The sequence below is a fragment of the Eublepharis macularius genome, chromosome 10, assembly GCF_028583425.1.
Source record: "Eublepharis macularius isolate TG4126 chromosome 10, MPM_Emac_v1.0, whole genome shotgun sequence".
NCBI lineage: Eukaryota > Metazoa > Chordata > Lepidosauria > Squamata > Eublepharidae > Eublepharis > Eublepharis macularius.
This window is the reverse complement of record NC_072799.1, coordinates 17997884-18019645: the sequence shown is the minus strand read 5'-3', so window position 1 is coordinate 18019645 and position 21762 is coordinate 17997884. Positions and strand designations below refer to the sequence as shown.

General features: G+C 52.3%; 1 protein-coding gene across 5 annotated transcripts in view; it reads right to left on the bottom strand.

Moving 5' to 3' along the window:
* Nucleotides 1-1051: 1051 nt before the first annotated feature.
* The window catches only part of ARHGAP24 (Rho GTPase activating protein 24), a 426579-nt gene continuing 405868 nt past the window's right edge, over nucleotides 1052-21762 (bottom strand). For all 5 annotated transcript variants that reach the window (XM_054989835.1, XM_054989836.1, XM_054989840.1 and 2 more), the window contains 2 exons: nucleotides 17801-18872; nucleotides 1052-1882 (listed from right to left, as the gene is read on the bottom strand). In XM_054989835.1, the coding sequence (XP_054845810.1) occupies nucleotides 1639-1882; nucleotides 17801-18872 (1316 nt within the window). In that variant the 3' untranslated portion in view covers nucleotides 1052-1638. The remainder of the gene's footprint in view (nucleotides 1883-17800; nucleotides 18873-21762) is intronic.

Here is a 21762-nt window from a genome sequence, read left to right as displayed (position 1 = left end):
TAAACTCCCCTCTGTCTGGAGATCAGGGGGCAGGGCCACCAGCCGTGTGACCATTTGCTCTTAGGGCAACCCACTGAGTTCCACCACCTCTTTTCCCAGAAAAAAAGCCCTAGGCTTAACACTTTGCTCTGTTTTAGCCTTCCCCAAATACAGCTATTTCCCCAAATACAGCTATTTTGGGGGTGGGGATGGGTTGGCTTCTATCCCTGCCCCCCCAGACACACAATCACTGTGTTTAGGGAAGGTTGAAACACAGCCACATTAGAGATTCTGAACCCTCTAACTTCTTGCTTTGCCATACTCCAGCCTTCCCCAAACACAGTGCTTAGGGTAGGGGTGAGTTTGAAGGTCACTCCTAGAGTGGCTTTCTAATCCATTCCCATGACATCAATGGCTGCTGATCAATTTGATAACATGATTTAAGCCAACTTGGCAGGCTTCGTGGCCATTCCGTATGAACCAAACAGATTGGGTGATCAAATTGCACCTGATCGACACCTTTAAATATGGTGCAGTCCACTGTTGGGCACGTTTGTGGTGAAATCTGCAGCTTCCTTAGCCTCTTCCTCCTCTTCCCTCCACCCAGCAGTCTCAAATGCTAATTTGGTAGCATCTGAATCATTGAACTCTTCCAGACTTCAGGAAGATGTTGGTGGGTGGCGGGGAAAGTTAAGGAAGTTAAGGATGGAGTGCAGGGGAGGAGAGAGGCAAATATGTTTGATCCTTGATGTTCTGTATCAGCCAATTACGTATTAATAAATAGCAGGAACAAGCTAGCTGTTTGTCTAAGTACAATTAATGACCAAACAATGTATGGGGCCAGTTCAGCCACCACCATCCTGATGTGATCTCCCCCTGCCGATGCTGCCTTCTCTGCCCACTGGATTCCCAGCCACCAGTGGTTGCCTTCCTCTATGTTGAGTCTGTGCTGATGGAACGGTTTTGCTCACCCAAAAACGTGTATAGGGAAAATTCTGGATTGAGCTGAATGAACGGAAGTTGAACACGCACAAAAGAAGAAAGGAAGAGTTTGAACTTATTAGATGCTCATGTTATATTTTTATAAAATTATTTACACTTTTTGTTGTTTTTTTGGTCATGGGCAAATCTATTGGCACAAACAGCACGGTCACACTATCTTTTTGTTTGTTTTAATAGCTAACATTATATATATTTATCTTAATTCCCCAGCAACGGGGGCAACCAAAAGAAAATTAATATACAAAATAAGCCGATGGTAACACAATGCCAAAAATAGCTTATTATGTTAAGTAAGTGCAAGGGAGAAAAGCCTCAATATAAAGCTCGATTGCAATGACGTGTCAGTTTAAATATAAGACTTGCCTTTAAAATATTTTTTTCTTCTAATCTCTTTCTATGCTTTCCCTCAGGATGACCTATGTAAAATCTATATACACAAATCCAGGTATAACACTAGTTAACAGTAGCATTATGACGCATTCAAAGAATATGATTTGTCAATTTAAAAAGGACACACGGCAAATGCGGTTGGTGGACATGGGCATGGTTGACGACATCATGTTGAGTGCTAGCCTCAGTCAGGTGACCAGTCACCTGTTACAGTGTAATATCTTAACCACCCTTTCCCCAGAATCCCACAGTCTTGGTCAGCTGTGCTCATTGGATCCATATGGTGTTGCCTCTTTCTGGCCGACGTGGCTCTACCGTCAGTTCCCCAAACGTTGAGAAGAACTGCTCCATCTCCTTCTGTAGCATGTCGTTCCTCTTCTCGGCATCTTCTTTGGCCCGCTCGGCATTGCGCATTTTTATTTCTACCATTGTAAACTTTTTCTTCTCTTGTTCCAGTTCGTCGTGCAGGCTCATCATTTCTGTTTCCAGGGAAATATTCCTCTGTTCAAGACTGGAGGGGTGGAAACAGAAGACATTCATTCAGTGTACATTCGTAAATTCAACAGACTATTAGTGAGGAGCAGGGCTTTTTTTCTGGGAAAAGAGGTGGTGGGACTCAGTGGGTTACCCTTGGAGAAAATGGTCACATGGCTGGTGGCCCCGCCCCCTGATCTCCAGACAGAGGGGAGTTGAGATTGCCCTCTGCGCCAGCTGGCGCAGAGGGCAATCTCAACTCCCCTCTGCCTGGAGATCAGGGGGCGGGGCCACCAGCCATGTGACCATTTTCAAGAGGTTCCGGAACTCCGTTCCACCACGTTCCATCTGAAAAAAAGCCCTGGTGAGGAGTGTGATGGCATGCCATTTTTAAGTGCTTTCTAACATCTGAATCTTCTGTTGCCCCCAAATGCACAGCTAGTACCGGTTTACTGATTTGGGGTTAGGTCTCCAGTGAGTCAAATGATATTGTATTGGGATGACTGCAGTCTCAAAGAGTTGGACAATTCAATTAACACAGATTGCACTGGATGGTTCCGGGGTCCCTGTGTAACAGGCATGAGCTGCAAGTTCTCCTCAATTCTTGTCTCTCTGTGTGGTGCCCAGTTTGGATTGTGACTGCAATGTTGCTGAGAAGGGGCTGCCGCTTACCCTAGAGTTGCCATCTCCAGATTGGAAAATGCCTGGAGATTTTGGTGTGTGTGTGTGGGGGGGGCAGAGCCTGGGGAAGGCAGAGTTTGAGAAGGGTAGAGAGATCAGGCATAGAGTCCCCCCTCCAAAGAGAGGGGAACAGGTCTCTGTAGTCTGGAGATCAGTTGTAATTCCAGGAGAACTCCAGGCCCCAACTTGAAGTGAGCAACCCTTGTCCCTATCCCACAACATTTTCCTGACCTGAAACAGTGCCACTATCTGGCTTGCTGGGGACACTGACTTGGACACGGGCTGGGACCCCTGGACCTAACCTCTGTACTCCGTAATGTGTAAAAATCAGCCCCAATTATCTCATTTTGAATTTCAGTCCTGAGGCAGGGTCCTTATTGTGCCAGTCAACCTTTGGCTTTGTTGAATAATCTCATGCAGCAAACCGCAAAATCATCATGTGTTGAATCGTACAAAACTGGATCATACAAACAGCAGGGCATCCCTTCTGCATCTGCCCCAAACATGCAACAAAGGGGGTCTTTTGAGGGAGCAGCAGCCAAACCGCCCTCATCAGAATGGCATGCTTGAATAAAGACGTCCCTGTCGTCAAGAAGACTAGCCCCGGGTGCTTACAGCTCATCAACATTCTACTGAATGAAAGCCACAGATGCCAAGGGGTTTCCCCCCATTTGTGAGTAGATGACCTAATATAATATTTGTTTATGTATTCATTTTGTATTATTCTAATTCCTGGCCCAAGGGTTCTGGGTAAAGATAATTTCACAAACAAACAAAAAAACCAAGTGGCAATTATAAAGCAAAATAAACAAAGTCAGGTCCCCCACCCACTTCAGACCGATCAGTCTAGAGCCCGTTGCCCCAATCCAGCAACAGACATGATGGAGAAGCAGCGGGTGCTGTGCGTGAGCACAAGAGCCCTGCTGGATCAGACCAGTGTCCCATCTAGTCCAGCATCCTGCCTCACACTGCAGCCAACCAGTTGTCCTGGAAGGACCACAAACAGGGCATAGAGGGCAAAATCTTTCTCTGGTGTTGCTTCCTAGCACTGGTATTGCAGCCTTTCTTGTGTGGAAAATGTATATATGTACGCTCTGTAAAAGTGTGAGATCCTTTGCTTGTTGCAGCTGCTGGGAATGGGAGGCTGAATTTACTGGAGTAAGTCACCAACCGCAGCAATGCCATATTCTTTCATTTTTAAAGTGTTTTGGTACTAAAACCTATGTCTGTCCCCCTAAGGTTCCTTCCTTCTCAGTGAACATTAGTAACACTTTGGAGCTGATCACTATTCGATCAGCCCATTACTAGATCAGACCAAAGGTACTCAGCAATACCCATACAGGTGCTCCAATCAAACTTCACAAGCAGGGCACAATGATAATAGCTAACCTGTGTCTTATGTCTCCATCTTCGGGTAATCAGAGGTATTGCACCTCTGCCACTGGGCATTGCATGTCTGGCTGCCCACTCTGATACCTATCATTCATTTTTTTAACCTTGGCCGAATCCACACTTCCTTCCACTTTTCATACGCAATAATCGCTCTGGATTCTATCCCACACTGTCCCAGTCTGTGTTCACATCCCCTCTCTTACTGTGGCAGCATTGCGCTCTACGTTGCCCACATCCCTTGGAGAATCATGCATTAGGAGGCGGGTTTAGATCCGCCGTAGCCGATGACGACATCACGTTTTTTTAAAATTTTATACTAGATTTCCGCTATAGCGATTTTTTGCTAAATTGCTATGGCGAGGCCACATACCCCTTTCAGTGATAAACCACACAATGAAGCATCACACACTCAGGCCAAGAGAAGCAGTGTTTTCTGATCGTCATAGAGCCCCAGGAGAGAAAAATGGGTCACTGGGAAAGATTGTGGGAGGTTGGTGCTGGCCACTTAGCACAGACTACTTATTTAACGCTAAAATGTTATTGTAGAATAGCCGATTTTCACTATAACGGTAATTTCAACATTTTTTTAAAAAAAGGAGAGTCAACTTTGGCAGCCACAGATATTACCTAAGCAGTCCTTTGGCAGTAAAAAATGACACAAATGAAAATGACCCCCCCCCCCGATGTCTCCACAGGCATTTTTGAGCGCCCCACTTCAAGGTGATATTGATGGACGGGATTGCGCAATAGCCCTAGGAATGCCCACTTTAAAAAAAAGAAGGAACGGGGGATGGGCATGCCACGGACAGAGTTAGAAACCATAATAATTGCACAGCAAAGAGGGATGGTATTCCGGAAAAACCAGGGCTTTTTTTCTGGGGAAAGAGGTGGTGGAACTCAGTGGGTTGCCCTTGGAGTAAATGGTCACATGGCTGGTGGCCCCACCCCCTGATCTCCAGACAGAGGGGAGTTCAGATTGCCCTCCGCGCCACTCAGCGGCGCGGAGGGCAATCTCAACTCCCCTCTGTCTGGAGATCAGGGGGCGGGGCCACCAGCCATGTGACCATTTTCAGGAGATTCCGGAACTCTGTTCCCCCACGTTCCTCCTGAAAAAAAGCCCTGGGAAAAACTATAAATAAGGAAGTGGAGGTGGTTAAAAGGAGGCAGTCTCTTTGTGAACCGCTTCTATTTGTTCACATCCATGGTGAGAACTGCGTAAGAGAAGCGTTAGAATGTGCGCCAAACTCATCTGAGGCACAACGCAACGGATGCGAAAGAATGGCAGGATTGAGGTAAGATATTAGCTGCTTCCACACACGTTAGATAATCCACTTTCAATACTCTTTAGTGAACATTTGAAACTGATTTTCCATGTGTGGAACAAAAAATCCACTTCCAAAGGATTGCTAAAGGGCATTGAAAGTGCATTATTCAACGTGTGTGGAAATGGCCTATGTGTACAGCCCTCTGAGAAGCGCATAAATGGTGGGGCGGGGGGAGTGGCAAACTTGAGACGTGTGGATTCGGCCCATATGACTGGTCTCATTCATTAGTAAGCCCTATTTAATGATAGTCAAATAGACTGCTAGAATATCTGATAATCTGTGGGTATACTTTTTATGTATTCTGAAACTCTACTGGTAGACATAAATATGTAGTCTTTCATTGGAGAGAAATATTCTTTTACAAACAAGTCTGTCCGGGGACGAGCCTCCCCTCCCTCCTCGCCGCCGCCCCCCCCCCCGCCTCCAGGGGCCCCACAACTCACCTAGCCGGGGCAGGCGCGGCGGCGGACGGGCGCGGCCGCGGCAGCCGGCCCGGCGGCCGGGCAAAGCGCTGTCGCGGCGCCGCGGAGGAGGCGGCGGCGGCAGCAACCCGGGCGGGAGGAAGCGACCCGGGGGAAGCAAACCGGCAGGCTGGGCGGCCGCCGGAGCGGACGCCTCCAGGGCAGACGGCCCCAATGCGGTGGCGGCGACGACGGCAGAGGCGAGGCGGCGCAGCCGCGAGGCCCGCGCTTGCGAGGCCGAGCCTCGCCCGGGGCCGCGAGGCAGCGAGGGGGTGGGAACCGGCCCCGGCGTCGGCAGGCGATAGGCCGGCCCGCCCGCCCACCAGGGAGACGGGGGAAGGGCGCCCAATGGCAGCTGGGAGGCGGGAGGAAGGAGCACCAGGCTTCCCACCCCGGAAAGGCTGGAGGCAGGTGTTGCTGCCGGCGTTGGGACAGATAATGAGCCTCACCTGGGGCGCTGGCGATTGGGGAGCGGGGCGGGGCTGCCCCTAGCGAGGGAGGGGATAAAAGGGGTCAGAGGCTCCCTGGCCAGGGAGGAGAAACAGGGAGGCTGTCCTGAGGGAAGGACCATCCCTGGGCCCAGAGGCTGTGCTTACCTGTTGCCAGACACGGTTTAACAGCCCTGGAGCCATCTGAGGCCAATCAAAAGGGAAGCTGAGACCCCTGGAGCCAGCAGACAGGCCGCCTGCCCGGCCTAGGTAGCAGCGGGACAACCCCCCGGACCCGCCGGCTGCGCTGACCGCACCCCCGCCACAACGGACCCGACGGACGCGGCGCCCCCTGCTGACGGAGAAACTCACAACGTGGTGGAGAATGCAGGCCTTCGACCGCTAGTGAAGCGCCTCCCCTACCTACCCACGCCTGCGGGGTGGGCCAGCAGCCGGTCTTTCCTCCGTCCGCCAACGTTTCCGGGACCCACCACCACACCGCCTACACCCCCGACAGCTATGGACCAGGGAGGAGGAGGTGGAGGGGCAGCGCCTGCCAACCCCAGCGGCTCGTTTGACTTTGCCCAGTTCGGGCAGTGGATGGCCGAGCAACAGGGGCGCCTGTTGCGCGACATAACCTCGCAGCAGACGGAGCAGCAGGGGCGGATTCTGCAAGACATCGTGGCCCAACAGCGCGACGCCCAGGCAGCCCTCCTCCGGGATGTCTGCCGCACCTTAAGGGACGCCCAAGGCGGCGCCGGAGCCCCAGCTGGCCCGGGGGGCCCCCACAGGGCCGCCCCGTTCCAACTCACCAAGCTGGGGCCAGAGGATGATGTGGACGCGTTCCTGGAAACCTTTGAGCGCACCGCGGAGGCTGCCCAGTGGCCCCCCGCCCAGTGGGCCTTCATTCTCGGACCCTACCTGACCGGGGAAGCGCAGGCCGCGCTCAAGGCTCTCCCAAAGGAGGAGGTGGCCGACTACGCGAGGCTGAAAGAGGCCATTCTGGACCGCTACGCCATCACCCCCGACACGTACCGCCAGAGGTTCCGGGCCCTGAGCTATAACAAGGGTGATCGGCCGCGGGGGTTCGTAACCACCCTCCGGGACCTGGCCTACCGATGGCTCAAGCCAGAGACGCCGGGCGAAAAGGCCATCACGGATCAGGTCGTCCTGGAGCAGCTCCTGAACGTTCTGCCAGCCAAGGCACGATACTGGGTGGCCTGTAGCAAGCCGGCCGATCTCAAGGAGGCCACGGCCCTGCTGGAAAACTTCATGGCGGCAGAGCCAAGGGAGCCCAACAAGGACGGAGCTACACCAGGGCGCGACGGCCGACCCACCGGGAGGGCCCGGGTAGGGCCCCGTGGACCCCTGGGGGCTGATTCCGCTGCCCTCCCCCCCACCGGGGCCAAACCTAGCAGCAGCGGAATCCCGCCCCGCTGGCCACGACCACCGCCACCCAACGTGAAGGCCCCCGGCGGCCCGGCCCCTGCCAGCACTGCCGACCGAGGGCCCTGCTTTCGCTGCGGACAGCGGGGCCACCTGATGAGGGACTGCCCCCTAATGGAGTGCGATGCCGGGTGGGAGGAAGCCCTACCACTGGCCACCCGCGCGGTCCGGCCCCCGCCCCTACTGGTCATCGTTGAAATTGCGGGCCGGCGGCTGTCAGCACTCCTAGATAGCGGCAGTTCCGTCTCAATGATACGGACCAGGCTCTTGCCCGAGGGCCTGCCTGTCGTGCGGCGCACGTCCGTCGCGTGCCTCCACGGACACGCAGAAGAGTACCCGGTGGTGAGAGTTCCGGTGCGCTACCAAGGACAGGAGTGGGAGTTGGAGCTCGCCCGAGTGCCCGCGCTCCCCTACCCGGTACTGCTGGGCCGAGATGCGCCAGGCCTGGAGGTGCGGTTGCAGACCTCGCCAGCGGAGGCCCTCCCCGCCACCACTGACCCCGAGCCCCGTGCCGGGACCTCGGCATCGCCTGATGATCCCTCGCCACCCTCCTGGGGTGCCGATCCCGCCTTCCGGGAGGCCCAGGCGACTGATGTTACCCTCGAGTCCCTCCGGGACGCCGTGGCGGTAAGTGAGGGGTGCATCCGGGACGGGCGGAGGGCTGGCCGCTACCCCCGAATTGTCAAGGAAATGGGCCTCTGGTACAGGCTGACTGCCAGTCGGGGGGTTGAGACCCGGCAGTTGCTGGTCCCGCAGGCCTTCCGGGCCTCCGTCCTCTCCTACGCCCACGACCACGCCTGGGCCGGCCATCAGGGGGCCAATAATACGCTGGCCCGGGTCCTGGCCCACTTCTTCTGGCCGTCCGTGGCTGCTGACGTCAAGGCCTTCTGCCGCTCCTGCCCAGTGTGCCAGCGAGCATCCACCCGACCGGCCCCCAAAGCCCCACTGATGCCCCTGCCGCTCGTACAGACCCCCTTCGACCGCCTAGCCATGGACTTCGTGGGACCACTGCCACGTACGGCCCGCGGCTGCCGGTTCCTACTGGTCTTGGTTGACTACGCCACCCGCTATCCCGAGGCGATTCCCCTGCGGTCCATGCAGGCGGCCGGCGTCGCTAGAGCACTGATGCGGTTCTTCGCCCACGTGGGGTTGCCCCGGGAAATCCTCACCGACTGTGGGACACCCTTCACGGCCTCCTTGACACGACAGCTCTGCTCAACCCTAGGCATCCGCCAGATCTTTACGTCCATCTATCACCCGCAGACCGACGGCCTGGTGGAGCGCCTCAACCAGACCATCAAAGCCATGTTGCGGAAGCTGGCACGGGACAAGCCAAACCAATGGGATCTTCTGGTCGATCCCCTCCTCTTCGCCCTACGGGAAACCCCTCAGGCATCCACCGGCTACGCCCCCTTCGAGCTGTTGTACGGCCGGCGGCCACGAGGCATCTTGGGGGTGGTCGAGGAGCAATGGGCGACCCCCCGAGACGACCCCGCAACAGCAGCGCCGGACTACGTGCGGGAGTTGAAGGAACGCCTCCAGCTCGCCCGGGAGACGGCTCAGCGCAATCTGGCTGAGGCCCAGGAGGCCCAAAAAGAGCGCTATGACAAGGGAGCCCGGCTACGCACCTTCCAGGAAGGCGACAAGGTCCTGGTCAACCGGCGAGTCTTTGGCCCGCAACAAGCCGGAGACCCCTGGAGGGGCCCCTTTACAATCACCCGGGTGCTGGGCCCTCTGACATATCTGGTCCAGTGGGGCCCCTCGCGGCGACAAGCCAAGAGGCTGCACGTCAACGACATCAAGGCGTGGCGGGAGCGGGAGCCGCAGGCGTGTCAACTCGCCACCGACCCCCTGGAGCCCGCCGATGGAAACCTGCCCTGGACCCCCCGGGGGGGCCCCCCGGAGGCCCCCACGCTAGACCCGGCGCTCCTCCCGGAACAGCGTGAGCAGGTGGAACAGTTGCTGAGGGACTTCCCCCACAGCTTCTCACGGATCCCAGGATGCACCACGACGGTGACCCATGCCATACCTACCCCGCCGGGGCGGGTGGTCCGGGCACCCTGGCGGCCCTTGCCCCGGAAGCAGTGGGATGAAGTGGACCGCGAGGTAGCTGACATGCTCCAGCTCGGGGTTATCGAGCCCTCCCGCAGCCCATGGAGGAGCCCTGTGGTGCTAGTGCCGAAGCCCGACGGATCCGTCCGCTTCTGCATTGACTTCCGGGAGGTCAACCGCATCGCGCAGTTTGACGCCTACCCCATGCCGCGGGCGGAAACCCTCATCGACCAACTGGGCACCGCCCGATATCTGACAGCCCTGGATCTGACGAAGGGCTATTGGCAAGTGCCCATGGCGGAAGGTGACAAGGAGAAGACAGCCTTCGCCACGCCCCAGGGGCTGTTCCAATTTCGCATGATGCCCTTCGGGCTACACGGGGCGGCCGCCACCTTCCAGCGGCTGGTAGACACGGCATTAGCCCAGTGCCAGGGGTTTACCGCCGCCTACATCGACGATATTCTCGTCTTCAGCCCGACTGGCCCTCCCACATGCAACACCTTCGCCGGGTTCTGCAAGCCCTGGACGCTGCCGGCCTACGGGCAAACCCGCAGAAGAGCCGGGTGGGCTTCCAGGAGGTCAAATACCTGGGATTTATAGTTGGCCGCGGCGTGCTGAGGCCGGTCCCCGAGAAGGTGGCCACGCTGGAGGACTGTCCCCGTCCGACCACCAAGAAGCAGCTCCGACGCTTCCTGGGATTGGTCGGATATTACAGCAAGTTCATTCCGAACTTCGCATCCCGGGCCAGCCCCCTGACAGATCTCCTCCGGAAAGGACTGCCTACCAAGCTCCCCTGGACGGCAACGGCCGATGAGGCCTTCCGGGCGCTCCGGGGGGCCCTGTCCAACGCCCCGGTCCTCCACAATCCCAACTTCAATGAGCCTTTCGTCGTCCACACTGATGCCTCGGACACGGGGCTCGGAGCCGTGCTCTCTCAGGAAATCGACGGGGTGGAGCGGCCAGTCCTCTTCCTAAGTCGCAAGTTGCAGAAGGCCGAGCGGCAGTATGCCACAGTGGAGAAGGAGGCCTTGGCCGTCAAGTGGGCGGTGGGGGCCCTCCAGTATTACCTCACCAATAACCCCTTCACCCTGGTTACGGACCATGCCCCCCTCTTGTGGATGGCGCGGATGAAGGACCACAATGCCCGCATACTTAGATGGTATATGTCGCTCTTACCTTTCAGTTTTGTGACGAGACACCGACCAGGGCACCTGCACCGGAACGCCGACTTCCTGTCAAGAATGCACGAGGAAGACCCACCTGCATCTGGGAGCGAAAGGGGGAGGGCGTGTCCGGGGACGAGCCTCCCCTCCCTCCTCGCCGCCGCCCCCCCCCGCCTCCAGGGGCCCCACAACTCACCTAGCCGGGGCAGGCGCGGCGGCGGACGGGCGCGGCCGCGGCAGCCGGCCCGGCGGCCGGGCGAAGCGCTGTCGCGGCGCCGCGGAGGAGGCGGCGGCGGCAGCAACCCGGGCGGGAGGAAGCGACCCGGGGGAAGCAAACCGGCAGGCTGGGCGGCCGCCGGAGCGGACGCCTCCAGGGCAGACGGCCCCAATGCGGTGGCGGCGACGACGGCAGAGGCGAGGCGGCGCAGCCGCGAGGCCCGCGCTTGCGAGGCCGAGCCTCGCCCGGGGCCGCGAGGCAGCGAGGGGGTGGGAACCGGCCCCGGCGTCGGCAGGCGATAGGCCGGCCCGCCCGCCCACCAGGGAGACGGGGGAAGGGCGCCCAATGGCAGCTGGGGGGCGGGAGGAAGGAGCACCAGGCTTCCCACCCCGGAAAGGCTGGAGGCAGGTGTTGCTGCCGGCGTTGGGACAGATAATGAGCCTCACCTGGGGCGCTGGCGATTGGGGAGCGGGGCGGGGCTGCCCCTAGCGAGGGAGGGGATAAAAGGGGTCAGAGGCTCCCTGGCCAGGGAGGAGAAACAGGGAGGCTGTCCTGAGGGAAGGACCATCCCTGGGCCCAGAGGCTGTGCTTACCTGTTGCCAGACACGGTTTAACAGCCCTGGAGCCATCTGAGGCCAATCAAAAGGGAAGCTGAGACCCCTGGAGCCAGCAGACAGGCCGCCTGCCCGGCCTAGGTAGCAGCGGGACAACCCCCCGGACCCGCCGGCTGCGCTGACCGCACCCCCGCCACAACGGACCCGACGGACGCGGCGCCCCCTGCTGACGGAGAAACTCACAAAGTCCTTCCCCTTTTCTTAGTTTTTGAGATCATCAGATACCTGGATTTCTCTTTACTTATTCCAGATGGTGAACTAGAAGCATGTCTGCTATACATTTCTTAACCAGATCCATGCTCAAATTTAGGACAACTACCACGGAATAAACTACAGCAAAGTTATTGAATGCATTTATTTAGGGCTAATGGGAATATTGTTTTAAAAATCTCTCATGAAGGAGGGAGGGAAGTTTTACAAAGTAAACAAGCACAACTGAAAATCCTCAAAGGGCATACAATTTTGCTAAATTGTCTGATGCCAGATTTATAAGCACAGTAACCGTGATTATACTGCTTCATTTTAAAGAAATACAGTATCTTGTACGTAGGTGAGGATTTCATGAATGGTGGAAATGTTTGCAGGCATTATAGGACACTTATTAACAGTGTCACAATGTTATGGATGCCAGAAAGGTGTATGAACGGGAGGCATTTTTCTTTAGGAACTAATTTACTAGATGAATGCCTGTATCCATAGAGGCTGTATCCAATTAGACTCTGAAGCTACTGAAGCTATTGCCTGAATGGGCAACTGCAAACTAAACGTATGTTGTTCTGCAGTCCTAAATAAACATTGGACACAAATGGCTGTAACGAACCTTTACTGCTTGGTGGGGGGAGGAGGGGGGAGGTAGGAGAGAGAAGCTGTTTGGGAAGGGGCAATTCAGAGCACAGAAATAGCAGGGGAACTTAATCCTTTCTCTGCCCATCACTTTTTGTGTTCAAAATGGTGGAAGCACGATGCTTGCAAATGCATTTCGAATCCACTGGGCAAAATGCAGATTTGGGAGCAGAATTTGGGACGCAGATGCAACTGGTGAATAGGGAAATAACCAGCCCCTTGGTCCTACTCTGTTCTACCTTCCTCCCCCCTGCCCCCGGGGTCAGGTTTGCTGCAATCCACAGCATCATCACAAGCATTCAGGGTCTTTAGCAGCATAAAGAAGGATGGGTGTTGTTGGGTTTTTTGGCTATTTCAAGGCCACACCCTTGGAACAAAAGCCATTCTTTCCATGGCCACCCAGCTCTGCTGAACTCTTCATTGACTTCTTCCCCTTCTTGTTCCTTCTCACTTTGCCTTTTCAATGTCTGACTGAGAGTTGGTTTGTATTCTTCTGTCTTGATCTTTATGCCTTCATTTCCTCAAAGAGTTCAAAGTACCATACAGGTTTATCCTGTCTTTCATTTTGCATTAACCCCCCCTCCCCGCTACCTACTAGAGATGGGCAAGAACCGAAATACAAACCAAAATTAAGCACGAATCAGGCCGGTTCATGGTTCGTGAACCATGGTTCGTCAGATCCCATTTCTGACAAACCACCACAAACGTTTAGGCTGGTTCGTTTGGTTCGGTTTTTGGTTCGTCACTGCAGACAGCCTGGTGCCAATCAATCAGTTTCCTAGGCAACAGGGGATGGACTTCCTGCAGACCTTCTGCTGACCCAGAAGTGAACTTCTGCTGTCCCGGAAGTGACCTTCTGCTGACCTGGAAGTGATGGTTTTCTGACCTGGATGTGATGTTTTTACAAACCAAACAAATTGGTTCACGAACCAGCGGCAAGTTCGTGAAAGTTCATGGTTTGTGAAATTTGATGAACCACGAACCACGTGGTTTGGTTTTTTCCTGGTTTGTGCCCATCTCTACTGCCTACTCCATTTTATGTGTGTATGTGTGTGTTTTGAGGTGAGGGGGTGCTGCATGAACTCATGTAGAGACAGAGAGAGACATGTCTCACGCATTAGATGCCTGAAGGAAGGAGGTGGCGAAGCATATAGGTCCACTTGCTCCCTAGAAAAGCTTATCATCAGCAGGGCCCAAAGACACTGAGTGTTCAGGCTAGCCAAGGTTGGGCAGGGTTATTTATAGCCAGACCTGCCTAGGCTTTGAACCATAGGCTCAGGTGAGACAGCTAAAATAACTTGATTGCTGGGATAGGCTCCCTGGCCCCCAAGGCCAGCCGTATGAACATTTAATGGAGCTCAGGAACATCTGAATTCTTGACAAGTTTGGGAAAGAGATGTTGTGAATTTCACAGCATACACGTTCAACAGTCGGACTTGCTGTGTGTGACTGTAATAATCAGACAAGCCAATCTAGTGAAGTTCAAGCCACCCTAGTGGGGGATACAGCTACTAAAAGGACTTTCTCACTTGTAAAAATTCGAATGATTCCCTTGGTGGGATGTCTAGGCCAGGGGCACCCCAGCTCCAGGCAGGAGGGATAACTGCCCCTTGCCAGATACTCCCTTGACTAGCCACTCTTATCTGATATAGAAAATGGCAAATAAAGGTGTTTCCTGCTTGCCACTCGTCTTCAAAATGATTTCTTCTATCGCTTTATGTCTGGCTGGCCTTTCTCCTTCATGAAAATCCAGCATGGCTAAGCGATGGAAGCCAGTTTGGTGTAGTGGTTAAGAGCGCGGGACTCTAATCTGGAGAACCGGGTTTGATTCCCCACTCCTCCGCCTGAAGCCGGCTGGGTGACCTTGGGACAGTCACAGCTTCTAGGAGCTCTCTCAGCCCCACCCACCTCACAGGGTGATTGTTGTTGTGGGGATAATAATGACATACTTTGTAAAATGCTCTGAGTGGGTGTTAAGTTGTCCTGAAGGGCGGTATATGAATCGAATGTTGTTGTTATTAAGCCAAAGAACTGGCTTTGATGGATGGACATTACTTTCCGAAGTGTCCAAAACCTACAGCAATGAAGCTGATGTTTTTGAAAACTCAGAGCTATGAATGCAAAATACTTCATTCCAATGCCCTCTAAAACATTTTGAGCCTTCTGGTACAGATCTTTACTAGCCTCTGTCTTACACTGACCTTAAAGCCTTGAGATGCTGAAGCTATTTCCACGGCTGTTCACAAATTTCTACAATGGACTCAAAGGTCTCAGGGCTCCCTCAGAAACCATGCTATGAATCTGAACCGCCAGCTGGAGCGGAGCAACGTCTGCACCTGCAACCGCTCTGGAACACATTTTCCTTTCTGAATGTCTCTCACTCTCTCCCCTGGAGCCAGATGAAATAAATTTTGTGGAACTCGTTTGCATTCACAGCTGAATCTTTAGATCACTTGGTGGTGGAAGGGAGGCAGTGAGGGATATATAATCCCCTGAAAGATAAATTGAGCCAAGTGCCAAGATGTCTTCTGACCTTTTTTCTTACTCATGGTTAATGCAGCACTTCATGTCAGAGCATATATAATTTAAATTATTTTTTCCTTGGGATCTGAGAAAAGCCCTTGTGTAATGATCTTAGGCTCACCTAGCGAATAATATGAAGCTCTTTCCTAAGGACTCTAAGCAGCCCCATCCATAAGTAACGTTCAATGACTGGATTTAAGCAGGGCTTTTTTCTGGGAAAAGATGTGGTGGAACTCAGTGGGTTGCCAGCACAGGGGGCAACTTTTGGTGGGAGGTGGTGCCTCTAGTACCACATGTGCACGCACAAAATGCACGCATGCTCCCAGGACCAATGATGTCACTTTGGGTCAGCTGGAACAAGGGGGGAGTTTTTAAAAGTTTAAATCACCCTTGGCGAAAATGGTCACACGGCTGGTGGCCCCAGCCCCTGATCTCCAGACAGAGGGGAGTTTAGATTGCCCTCCGCGCCGCCAAGTGGCACAGAGGGCAATCTAAACTCCCCTCTGTCTGGAGATCAGGGGGCGGGGCCACCAGCCATGTGACCATTTCTAAGAGGTTCCGGAACTCTGTTCCACCGTGTTCCAGCTGAAAAAAAGCCCTGGATTTAAGCCATTCAAGACATTCCTGTGTACTACTGCACTAACACTAACAATTATGGAGCTGAAAGATGCCTTACAGGCCAGCCAGTATCAGCCCCCTTGCTCAGTGCAGGACATTCAAAGCTAGAGCATTCCCTACAGATGACTGCTGGAAAGCCTCCAGTGGGGGAAACCCATTGACCCCACCCATCCAGGTAATCAGTTCCACTGCCGAAATGCTCTTACTATTAGGAAGTTTATTTTAAAGTTCAACCAAAATCTGCCCTCCTGTAACTTGGATCTAGTCTCATTGGCTTCAGTGGCAGTAGAGGATGGTTCTTGGCCCTCTTCCACGTGATAATCTTTCAGGCATTTGAAAAGTGTGACCATAACCACCCCTTCCCCTCAGATCTTTATTTTCCAGGATAAACATACTCTGCTACATCAACCTTCCCTCACTGGCTTTGTTTTCCAGATCTCTGAACATCTTAATTGCTCTCCTCTAAATCTGTCCTGCTTTGCCTACATCTTTCTTAAAATATTGTACCTGGACCGGGATATAGGGCTCCCGATTGTTGTGATAGGCAACTCAGAGTGCCTGGACATTGAGAGGCACTGCATATCTCTCTGCGTGTATGTGATAAGCTGTTTCTCTTTGTCTAAGGAAGGGAATTCCTCCTGATTCCTCCTCTCTCTCTGTTTCCTTTGGGAGATTCTCTCTTTTTCTCTCCTCATGGCCTTTCTAAAGGGAAGGTTGTATTCTTCAGCGCGCCTGCTAATCAAGGCCCCATCCATACACCCACCTCCAGCCTTGATGCTGTACAAGGCGGCTGTGGTATAGGGCAGGTAATACTTTAGACTAGGACTCTTTCTACTCCAAGATATTGTTGTCAATGGAATCTACCTCAATAAACTGAGTTTTCTACAGTTTGATCGCCTGAGGATTAATTACTGCATGTTGAGGAAAAACACTTCTGACGGGTAACTTTACTACCAACCACAATATAACTATTTCTAACACAACAGAAGTCTGACTAAGCATAATTTCTTGTGACCTGAGCTTCTGCTAAAGCAACTTAAATTGCATTAGCCTTTTTTTTGGCAGCTGCATTTTGCCTAAAGCCACATTCAAATACATTTTTGGAGTTTCTCTTGTGGAATTCTGAGAGATGCAATAACAGTTCAAATAAATCTCATGACCTTTGCAATGGTGTTTCCTGGGTGTGATTCTGCAATCCCTAGACTTCATGTAAAGCAAATGCAAAGATGATTTAGAGGTTCCCCCTGAGGAATTTTGATGCCAGAAAGAGGTTTCACTGATCCCAGTGGGAATCTCCATGGAATGGTATGGTATAGGCTGATCTCATCAGATCTTGGAAGTCAAGCAGGGTCAGTGCTTGGATCGGAGACCACAGAAGACTGCAGAGGAAGATGATGGCAAACTACCTCTGCTTCTCACCTGCCTTGAAAGCCCCTTACTGAGGTTGTCGTAAGTTGTTTGTGACTTGACAGCTCATACATCAAGTCACAAGGGAATCTCCATACATGAAGAAACAGCATCATGAAAAACAGCTGTATATGTAGACACAGGGAAGGGGATGAGTGAAAGAGATTGTGGTGGTAGCAAAAGAATGGGCTTGTACAGTTCTATTTCTCAAGAGGTGATATACAGCTGAAGCAGGGCAATTCCTCCAGTCTCAGTCCACTGAAATCAGCTGGCTGAGACTGGAATAACCGCACAAGATCATACAGCTAGACATACAGCTTCTGTAGTATTGTGCAACAATATATTTTAATCTTTGTTTGCTGCCTTAAAAGTTCAGTGAAAAAAGCAGGATTTTTAAAGAAAAAAATAAATGAAATAAACTATAGAAACAAGTTCCCAGTGCTGGTGAGGCCTAAATATGCCTCACCTAGTAGCTGAGGCCTCAACATGTCTCACCTATTAATGGTCGTGCCCTGCCCTGGATAGCCCAGGCTAAACTGATGTCATCATATCTCAGAAGGTAAGCAGGGTCAACTCCGGTTAGTACTTGGATGAGAGACCACTGGGAAGTCCAGAGTATGAGGGCTATACAGAGGCAGGCAATGGCAAACCACTTCTGAACACCTCTTGCCTTGAAAATCCTATGGGGTCCCCATAAGTTGGCTGCAACTTGACAGCAAAAAAAAAAAAGTGTGCCTATATCATTGTGGTGCCTCTGAAATGGAGATCCTACTGTGGACGCTTACCTTTTTATCCTTGTTTCATACTCCAGCTTTTGTTTGGCCATTTCTTGCTTTAAGCTCGATACAAGGCTATGCAAAGCGCTGTGATTGCTTGTGTTGTTGACAACAAATGTCTCACTGTTGTCACTGCTGCTGGTGGCCCGGCTGCTGCGCCCTCCGACACTCCTTCGGTCACCTTTGCTCTCGTAATCTCCTTGGGTGGAGAGCTCTTCGCGTTGGGGTTCGTCTAAGACAGGGTCTTCAAAATTGGTCCCGTAAAAGTCTTGTTCGGGGCAGGTGGTGGTAGAGGACCGGCAAGAGTTGGAATGTTCAGGGAGGGATATTTCGCACGAGGAGGTGGACCAAGTGGCACTGTCGACGCTCTGCTTATCTTCAGCATTCACCAAGGAGAACTGCTGGTGTACATTGTCGTAAGTAGAGAGTCTGTTGTGCTGGCCCGAATCACTGACGGGCTCCTTTTGCTTGCTGTCCCTCAATGTCACATACCCATTGGGCATCCAGCCTTGGTTGCGGCTGTTCAGAGAGTTGCTATGGGTGTCAGTGCTGGAAATGCCCATTCGCACACCTCCATTTTGTACACTATGGGTACCCATTTTGGTTACTGGCCCTTTCAGTGAAGAGGTTCTTCTGGTCTGCAAGGTACCATTGGGTAGGGATGGTGATGTTTTCTCTTGACCCTCCACGGAGCTGCTGAAGGACCCATTGGTGACTATGCCACTGCCTTTATTAAATGCTGGATTTTTTTTCACCATGAGGGGTGGACTTCTGGTGACATCCAATTTGTGAACACTGTTCCTAGGGCTGTTTGACTTGCTCCCAGGCTGTGCAGTAGGAGACCCATTGTCCACGATGGTTCTTTGAGGAGACTCGGGTTTATCCCAAGAGCAGTGTCTTACAGGTGAATCCTTTGTGTTGTTATTCTCTTTGTTTTGGAGCTGGCCAATGATGACTTTCTTTTGGACCTCGTTGTTGTTGTTACACACCTCCTGCCCGCTTTGGAGGTCTGCATCCTTGGGAAACAGCAATTCATGTTCGCTTATCAGCATTGACATCAACTGCTGGACGACAACAGTACCTACAAGACAACACAAATGTAACTTCTGTTAAATTATAAGGATAATTGGGGGTTGTCAACCTATTAACGAGTCAGCTAACTGGTCCAATTTGCATAAATTTGCATGAGAAAAAATGCTAGTCCTGAAAGGAAAGAACACACTTTCTGATGATGATATATACATATTTCACTGTAGGCCTCATTTTAGTGGTAGGAAGTGCCATCAAATTGCCGTTGACTTATGGTGACCCCTGCTTTGTTTTTCAAGGCACTAGACTCACAGAGGTGGTTTGCCATCACCTTTGTCTTCTTTGGAGGTCTTCCATCCAATTACTAACCAAGGCTGACCCTGCTTAGCTTCTGAGATTTGACAAGATTGGCTTGCCTGGGCTATCCAGGTCAGGCCTGAATAGCCCAGAAGGTCAGAAGGAGGGGCATTCCCCTGCTTCTCTCTTACACAGGAGATGATACCTCTTCTGTGATTTATCGCAGCAAACCAAGCTGATATCTCCCCTCAAAATCAGAAAAATAGTTGGGCCTGACTGCGTCCAGTTCCAAACTCTGGAGCCACCTATCAAAACCACTGACATGACTATAGATGCTACTGCGACAGCAACAGTGATGTGATCACTCTTTTTCTCCTTCTGTTTTTGTCCCTCTTGCGTCTGGTCCTCTGAAACCCAGCTGTCAAGCACCACAGGAAATGTACTTTTCAGAGCACCCAATACCCTAACCTCAGGTGCCGTGAGAACTACATTTCCCAGGGCTTAGGATGCTGGATCAGCACTCAGGGTGCTGGGGTGAAAAGGAAGGGAACTTTCCCTGTCTCTCCTGTGCTGCTACCATTACCGTCACAAGCACTACTGATGGGAAATGGGGAGAGCATGCAGGGCGGTAGCAGGGGCGGTGCAAGGGTTTGAGGTGCTCGCAGCTGGCCAACCGCGCCCCCCCCCCCCGCGTGCATGCAAGCGCGCACACCAGCCTGCATGATGATGTCACATGTGACGTCATCACGGGAGTGCGTGCACCGCTGCCGGCCCGATTGCTGCGGTGGGCGGCCTCCGAGCTCTCCCGCTCAGTAGCCTGCGCTGCCGCAGATGCCTGCCTGATGGGAAATGGGGAGAGCATGCAGGGCAGTAGGGAGGGCTTCTCTGGGCTGGAAGAAATTGCAGCATGCCAAGCTTGCTTTGAGCATTAAGAGCTGGCACAGTTCATATCTCAAACCTCAAGAGATACGTAAAGAGAAAAGGTGACATGTAAAAAAATGCCTTAAGGTACAATAAAAGATGTAGCATTGAATGCAATGCAAAACATCTCCCTGTGCTAGACCCCTGGCACAAGCAGAAATGTTAGCAAAAGACCAGGGCAGCCACTTGCCACTTGTGCAAAGTCAAACTTACTGCATCCCCACTTGTGTTTCCACTGGCGCTATATCTTGCGCGCCTACTTTCTGGGCACTGTCATATATAGGGAGGAAAGTGCTGGGGGCTGCACGAAATCATGCTCAAGCAGAACGGCACTAAGTTTGTTTCTGTTTCTGTTTGTGCATGACTGGATCCATCCATAATATGTGGCATTTGGTTAGCCCTTAAGAGTGTGTGGAGAGCGACATCAAACCCTCCCAAGCAGGGCCAGTAACACTCCCTCGTTGCAGACATGAGAGGAAGAGAGATCGAAAGGTAATGGCTCCACACTGAATTTCGTGGTTGGCGTGACATGTGAACCTGGCTGGGAAGGGGAGAGGAATGAAGAGAGATGCAAGACTGCCTCCCCGTACTGTTGGAATATTGCATTATCAATGCACTGTTGCCATCATTCCCAACTGGGTAATCCTGGTTGGACAAACCAGTCCAGTTGCAAGTGATTAATATAGTGCAATATCCAGAGGAGTTAGCCGTGTTAGTCTGTAGTAGCAAAATCAAAAAGAGTCCAGTAGCACCTTTAAGACTAACCAATTTTATTGTAGCATAAGCTTTCGAGAATCAAGTTCTCTTCGTCAGATGCCTGATCAAAACTGGTGCTACTGGACTCTTTTTGATAGTGCAATATGTGGATGCAGCTCAAGTTAATAATGGAGGGAGAAAAAAAACTAGTGTGTAAAAAAGAGAGATCCAAATGGAACTTATATTTGAATTGCAGTTAATGCAAAAAAGAAAAAAAAAGCATTTTTGTTTGTGTGCATACAGCAAGAGTTTGAGCAGGGTGAAAATGATTTTCTAAAATTCCTGGAGAAAACGTTCTTTTTTTTTTTTTTAAATCTTGCTTTATGTGCCACAATGCTTGACTTGGCCCATGTGAGAAAGCATGGTGTGGTTAAAGAAGTGGCATTCTGTGCATGTTCAGAAACGGTATAAATCTTGACTTCTTGCCCAGTTTAATTCTAACATTGTGGAATGGAGTGAAGAGAGCTGATTGCTGAAACCCGTTTACACTGAGAGGGGATTAAACCTGAGGGTCACAGATTCAAGCCCCATCTTTGATTTGAATTCATCTTGCAGCTGTTGGGCAAATGGCTTTCATTTCAGTAGCCTTAATGTAAAATGGGAAACAATAGTTCTTGGGGGGGGGTGGGTGGGCGCCGTGTCTGTCATTGTTCCACTAAGCGGTTCTGCAAGATGTAACTCGCTGTTTCTGGCATCAGCCTGTCTGCATTTGAAAGGGTTTTTTTTGCTATCTTTCACATCAAATACGGATTTTATAATTTGGAAAGGGACTAATTTCTTACTAGCTTTTGCAAATGCCTGTTCTCATTTTTGCAGACCACTTCTCATGTAGGACAGCAGGAAATGGGGTGTGGTGGGCAGAGCCAAGACCGGAAGCAGTAACTTGTAGCATTTCTGGCAGGTACCAGCTGTTACCTGTTTCTACCTCTGGTGGCCATGATTTTTGTCTCAACCTGTCCTAGGGTTGC